The 6,642-nt window shown below is 48.9% G+C and overlaps 1 protein-coding gene across 1 annotated transcript in view; it reads left to right on the forward strand.

Moving 5' to 3' along the window:
• Positions 1 to 4,524, forward strand: part of WDR76 (WD repeat domain 76) — a 7,253-nt gene extending 2,729 nt beyond the window's left edge. Inside the window, exons 5-8 of the mRNA XM_009867897.1 lie at positions 1,226 to 1,443; positions 1,598 to 1,750; positions 3,674 to 3,724; positions 4,254 to 4,524. Of these exons, the coding sequence (XP_009866199.1) occupies positions 1,226 to 1,443; positions 1,598 to 1,750; positions 3,674 to 3,724; positions 4,254 to 4,524 (693 nt within the window). The remainder of the gene's footprint in view (positions 1 to 1,225; positions 1,444 to 1,597; positions 1,751 to 3,673; positions 3,725 to 4,253) is intronic.
• The last annotated feature ends 2,118 nt before the right edge of the window (positions 4,525 to 6,642 follow it).

Raw genomic sequence — 6,642 nt, forward strand, 5'->3', positions numbered from 1 at the left:
CCTGAGCACCCTCTCCAGGAGGAAGGGCTTCCCGAGATCCAAACACGTGAAGTAACCTTTAATTAACATCATAAAAATACGGAGATGCTTCCTACCTGATAAAACATAGTGACAGCTTGGATGCTGCCGATTTCCTTCCTGCAGAGACAGTTGCAATTAGCAAGTTTAATTTAATTTCTCCATGCTTAAGCAGCGTGGGCCTCATTGCAAAAGCACTGCTTCCTAACGACGACAAACAAGAGCGATATAAAGCATGAAATCTAACCTAAAAAACCCCACCCAAGTAAACATTTCGGACCAAGATAAAGCATGAGCTGACTTTTTGCTTTTCTCAGGCTTCGAGCGAGCAAAATGCTGCGACTGTCTCCACAGTGGCCCAGACAGCTTAACTCTGCTTGATGCTTGCTTTGCCTCCTTGTGTTTGACAGATACATCTGCATCGATCAGCTCTCCAACATCAGAAAATATTACAAGCTATGACAGTTTAAAGTTGTTGGGTTTTTTTTTCCCCCAACCCCACCAGGCATGGTAGCTCTGGTGGGGTTGCAGCTGCTGGGGAGGTGTTTGCAGTTGGGGGGTCAGGAGCCCAGGAAGGTCCAGGGGGACCTTTGTCTCATTCTTTGAGACAAATGCTTGAAAGAACGAGCCCTTATTGCTCAGGGAGAGGGAAATGCTGCCGGAAAGAACTCAGCTGCTGCCAGGGAGAGCCTCGAGAGGGCTGAAACCTGGAGCTTCCCTGCAGCATCGTCGTACTCGTGGCTGATTGCTGCTTTGAGAGGAAGCTGCCGTGGGACGGGATGGCTTTGACACCCCGGCTCTGATCTCCCAGATTACAGGAAGCCAAGTTCACGTTTCTGTACCCGATTAGAGGTTTCTGTGGTGCTGGAGCGAGGAGCGGGGTGGTTAATCCTCGCTGGGGGATAGCAGCCCTTTGATTACCGGAGCGTAGGGGTGATGGTGTCTTGTACGCGCTCTGTGTTGTTGCCTGGTTTGGTGGTTAATTATCTGCTCTGTGGGGAGCACACCTGTGGTACAGAAAGGTGACCTACATGGGTAGCTAAAACTAAGGCGGGAGTGATCCAATTAGGCAGTCTTTGTTGGTATTTTAGTGTATTAGAAAGGGAAAACTTGAAGTCTGCAGCCTGTAGAGTGTCGTGGGCATTCGGAATAACTGGGTGTGTTTTGCGGAACGGTTCTGGTTAGGTTTGACCCGTTCTCCACTCAGATCTGCAGGAGTGAGGACAGCTCCTTCTCCTCTTTCGACTTCCTGGAAGATGGTGCCTCCACCGCGATCGTGGGACACTGGGAGGGCGATGTCTCCGTCGTGGACAGACGGACCCCGGGGACATCTCCAGAGCTGTCTGCGGACGTCAGCTTCAAGAGAACGAGGACGGTCCACGTCCACCCCGTGCACAAACAGTATTTCCTTGCTGCTGGCTCAGTGTACGTAGCTCAGAAGGACCGGAGGTTACCTGCGTGAGGTCGAGCACCGAGCACAGCTCTGGTGTCTCTTGAGCGTGTTTTTTTTTTTGGTAAACAGAGATAAATTGTAATTATTTGTCACCTTGTAAAGTGTCCTGTGTGCCGTGTGTTGCAGGGATGTTTGTATTTATGATGTTCGGTACCTGAAGTCCAAGGGGAACAAGGCCGTGAGCTCTCTGACAGGACACACAAAAAGCGTCGCCTCCGCGTATTTCTCACCCGTGACAGGGAACAGGGTGGTCACGGTGTGCGCCGATGACAAGCTGAGGTGAGACAGCGCGGGGAGGAATAATCTATGGGAAATGTCTTTGGTTTTTTTGTTATTATAATTTCCAATCTGCATTACCCAACACGGAGAGCTTTCTGTCTTTATCACTTTTCAAAAAGTGACAGTGGTTCCTATGCATTGGCATTTTTAATGTTGTTTTTAATGATGTTTGGATTTATCTTTTTGTTCCCTTCTAATTTTTATTTTTTTCCTTAAGAGGATTTAACAGTGAGCAGTAAAACCCACAGGTACTGTTAAGTCTTTAAAAAACCAGACAAATCCAAAAAAAAACCTGAAACCAACCAAAGAAAAAACAGCCAAAAAACTTGGTTTACAAAATGCTTAGAAACTGAATTTACTTTTAGCTGCTGGCGCTTAAAATTATGATAATATCAGCCTTTTTGTAAGGAGCCATTTCATAGCTTAAACCACTGTGAGTTGTTTTGCATGAGGCATCCCGCCTTTGTTCCCACTTTGTAGTTTTGTGACCATAGTGTGGGCAATCTGTTCGTGTACACACGCGGTTGCAGCTGCAGATTCTCCATGTTGAGAAATTCAAAATTGTGTCAGAGAATAGCAGCTTGGGGAGAACCTGGGGAAAATAGCGGGGCAGGTGGTAGATAAAGCCCCTTCCACATCCACAGGAGAGGGTTGTTCTGTGCGAGTTCTGCGCTAGGTAACGCTTTCTTTCCCCTTTTTTGTTCTTTTTTTTTTAATGTATAATTGAAGATTTGTTCTCCATAGTAAGCTCAGTTACAAAACTTGTGAGTCCTTGGTGCTGACAGAGCAAGCGTCAGGGTATGAAGTGGGTATGAGTAAAGCAGGATATTTCATAGAGCCACAGAATGTGTTGGGCTGGAAGGGACCTGCGAAGGTCCAACCCTGCCAGAACAGAGACACAGGTTCATTGCTTCACTGCCTCCTCCAAGGCAAGAGAAAGCAGCTTTTAACTCGGCAGCTCGCTGGGGAGGCTGAGATCCCAACAGCTGAGGGGGGCGAAGGAGAGCCCAGAAGGGGAGATTTCCGGGTGGTTTCACACTTGTCCCGGCACTGGCAGTGCTGGGATTTCACTCCCAGAGTGTTGACCCTTTAGATATAAGGAAGAAATTCTTGGCCGTGAGAGTGGTGCAGCACGGGCACAGGCTGCCTAAGGAGGCTGGAAGGGTTCAAGGCCAGGTTGGACGAGGCTTGGAGCAGCCTGGTTCAGTGGGAGAGGTGTCCCTGCCCACGGCAGGGGATTGGAACCAGATGATCTTCAAGGTCCCTTCCAACCCTGAGCATTCCATGATCCTGTGACCCTCCTGCAGCTGGCCCTGCAAGCGCTTCTCCTCTTCCTAGCACAGCTCTCGGAAAGGCTGACCTTCGGTTCGAGCTCACAGCAAACCCGATTAAAAAAAGCAAATTTAATAATCGTGGTTGGACTCTGGGTGCTTGTATTCGAGTTGGCCACCCGCGTGCTGTTCCCTGCGGTGCTGCAGACTCCGCTGTGCGCTGGGGCACAGAGGGGGTGGTGGTTTTGAGCACACGTGTTTTAATCACAGAATCCTAGACTGGCCTAGGCTGGAAGGGACCTCAGAGATCATCTGGTCCAACCTCCCTGTCACGGGCAGGGACGCCTCTCAACTAGATCAGGCTGCTCAAGGCTCCGTCCAACCTGGCCTTGAACACCTCCAGGGAGGGGGCAGCCACAACGTCTCTGGGCAATTTATTCCAGAGTCTTGCCACCCTCGTGCTGAAGAATTTCTTCCTAAGGTCCAATCTAAATCTATTCTCCTCCAACTGAAACCCGCTTCCCCTTGTGCTGTCAGTGGACACTCTTGTCAAAAGTCACTCAGCCTCCCTGTAGGTCCCTTCAGGTACTGGAAGGCAGCTGTTAGGTCCCCCCAAGTCTTTCTCCCATTAACGCGCTGTTCTGTGTCACAGGGTCTACGACACCACCTCCCTGACCTCGGTGGCGCTTCTCAGCACCATTAGGTGAGTGAGCTGCAGGGGCCAAGGGTGGGACATCACAGCCCTCCCGGGGACGCTGCCCCAGACCCGGGGTCCTCGGCAGCCCCAGCACCCCCAGGGGCCCAGCCCTGACCCGGCAGCCAAGTGTGGTTTTTGGGTAGAGTCTGGATGTGTGTAAAACAAACAAACAAACAAAAAAATCCCTTTGTGCTCCGGAGGGGCAAGTGGCTGACGGGGTTGGTTTGCAAAGGAGCTGGAACTAGATGAGCAACCGGCCTGAAAAATTCTGAACATTTATCAAAAAAGCTCAATGCGACTTTTTTTGCTAAAATCTGCAACCCCGACGCGCAGCTGCTCTGGCTGATGGTGGCTCCTTGTCCTGCTCCGAGAGCTTTTTCCCTCTGACCAGCCCAGGAGAGCGACTGCTGACCTGCCGGGGCTTTAGAAGGCGAGGAGGACGGGCTTAATTCAGGACATAAATGAAAATACTGGGTTAAATAAGAGGAATGTTTCTCTCTCTTTCTTTTCCCCCCCTGTGCCTGTTTCTCTGAAGACACAACAACAACACGGGCCGCTGGCTCACCAGGTTCCGTGCGATCTGGGACCCGAAGCGGGAGGACTGCTTCGTGGTGGGCAGCATGGCCCGGCCGCGGCAAATCCAAGTTTTCCGCGACACGGGGACGCTGCTGCACTCGTTCTGGAACGCTGACTGCCTGGGCTCCGTCTGCTCCATTAACGTGCTGCATCCCAGTAAGAACATCTTAGTGGGAGGCAACTCCAGCGGCCGCCTTCATGTCTTCAAAGAAGGAAACACACAGCTCTGATTTTTTTTTTTCCTTTTTGCATTAAATTTGTTTCACCTGTGTTAAGTTGTTCTTAACTGTATTTTCTCAGGACAAAAGTGCATTTTAAAAGCCTTAAAATAATAAATGTTCTAATCTACCTTTGGCCTTTTCTTTTACATACTTTTACAGCCAAGATCCTGACACTTGTTGTTTTTTTCAGCTGAGTTCTCACTCGAGTGAAAATATTGCTATCGACGCCAAAAACGCCAAACGAAATCTCATACTGACTCGGATTTTTTCATGATATTTAAATATTTATTTAAATTTAAAAATACTTTTCATGGCACCAATGATTTTATGCTAACTAAGATATTGAATATGTAGAAAAAGGTACATTTTGAAGGAAAAATGTAACTTACAGTATTTGGCACATGAAAGGTTAATTTCTAGGTTGTTTTTTTTTTATGAAAACTAAGAAATTCACATTTTCAGGTATTTTACTGTCTACTGCGTAAAGATGCAGTATATGCTATTACGAGATTTATTTTTATTAATTTTTTTCTGATATAAGAACCTATGGAAACAACATTTGAATATAAAGACAGGTAAAACTAACAGGTAGCGAAACACGAGACGCAATATGGAACATATGGGAGAAAAAAAAAACCCAAATGTACAACAGAGGAGGGGGGAAAAAAAGTAAAAATCACCAGTTCTTGTAGATTTGCAGTAAAACGCTGGGTGAGAACTGCAGAGGTAACCTAGGGCTGGGCGCTAGGCTGGAGGAAGCCGATGGGGAGGGTGGCTGAAAGATGGGGCTGGTAGGACATCAGGCGGGACAGCAGCAGCGAGGAGGAGGAGGAGGAGGAGGAGGAGGATGACTCTTAAGTGCATTGTTAACCCGGGGTGAAGGTCGGGTTCGGGACTACCACGCACTGCATAGAAACACCATGAGCTACGGGGCTGAGGTAGGAACACTACGCTAAGAGTTAATTGCGCTACGTTGCATAAAACGGGATGATCGCGTAAAAAATAAATTAAAAAATAAGAGTCGCTCCTCTGCCCGCTCGGGAGTTGGGGCCGGATGCAAACCCCTCCTCCTCGACAGCTCAGGTCTGTGTCCCCCCCTCCCCACCCCGACACAGGAATTACACGGGACGTTGCTCATTATTGCAGTGACAGACCCGCTGCGGCGACGGACGGACCGACGGACAGACTGACCGACGGACCGACCGACGTCGCAGGAGCCGGCGCTGGCCGGCGCTGGCCCCACAACGGGTGGGATGCTCAGAGACAAGAACACGGAGATCAGGCTTGCTTTGTTGTGTTTGAAAACTGCAGTTATGGCCCCAGCTTATGTAAAAATCTCTCCCTGAGATGAAATAAAACTTGCTCACCTGTTTGGTTTCCTGTTTTTTTTTTTCTCTTAAGTACCTCCAACTTCTCAACCAAATAAAACCCAAAACGGAACAGAACTGGCTTTTATTGCTCGCCGTGTGAGTGGCCTGCGGCGCCCCGGGGCAGGGGAGGTCCCAGGGGTTGTGTCACGAGTACGATGGGTTGGTTTTATTGACTTTTGCTAAAGAGCAGACAGGGCTAATGGCTGTCCGTTGGCTTGTCCAGCGTCACCTCCCCTCCTGCCGGTCTGTCCTCGCTCCTCTTCGGAAAAGTCACAAAAAAAATTAGAGCTCCTTTCTCTATTCCAAAACTAGCAACAGGTTTAATCTGGTGTTAGGCTTCCAGGCTAACAAAAGCGTTCACTCTTAAACCATTTGCTCCACGTGAACCTCGGGGTTCAGCACGCCACGGTCACCCCATCCCAAAAAGTAAAAAAAGAATTGATTAGATTCAATAACAAAATAGCATTTCCTTGTTAAAATAGACCTTGAAACAGTGTCTGGTTTTTTTTGTCTTTTTTTCATTTTTGTACAAAACAGGTACAACATTTGGAGGCTAAAGGGTTTTTTTGTTTGTTTGTTTGTTTTTTCCTAATAAATCCGACACGGTCACTACCGGCCACGTGCCTGGGCTTGGCCAAGGATGCCCGGCGCGCTCTCGCCTGCCCGTGCTCTCCCTGCCCTCGGGAGCGCCAACGCTTCGAGGCTTCGAAAAAAAGACGAAAAGGTCGATTCTGCATCGCAGGGCGATGCCGGCGGT

This window comes from Apaloderma vittatum, unplaced genomic scaffold, assembly GCF_000703405.1.
Source record: "Apaloderma vittatum isolate BGI_N311 unplaced genomic scaffold, ASM70340v1 scaffold12984, whole genome shotgun sequence".
Lineage (NCBI taxonomy): Eukaryota > Metazoa > Chordata > Aves > Trogoniformes > Trogonidae > Apaloderma > Apaloderma vittatum.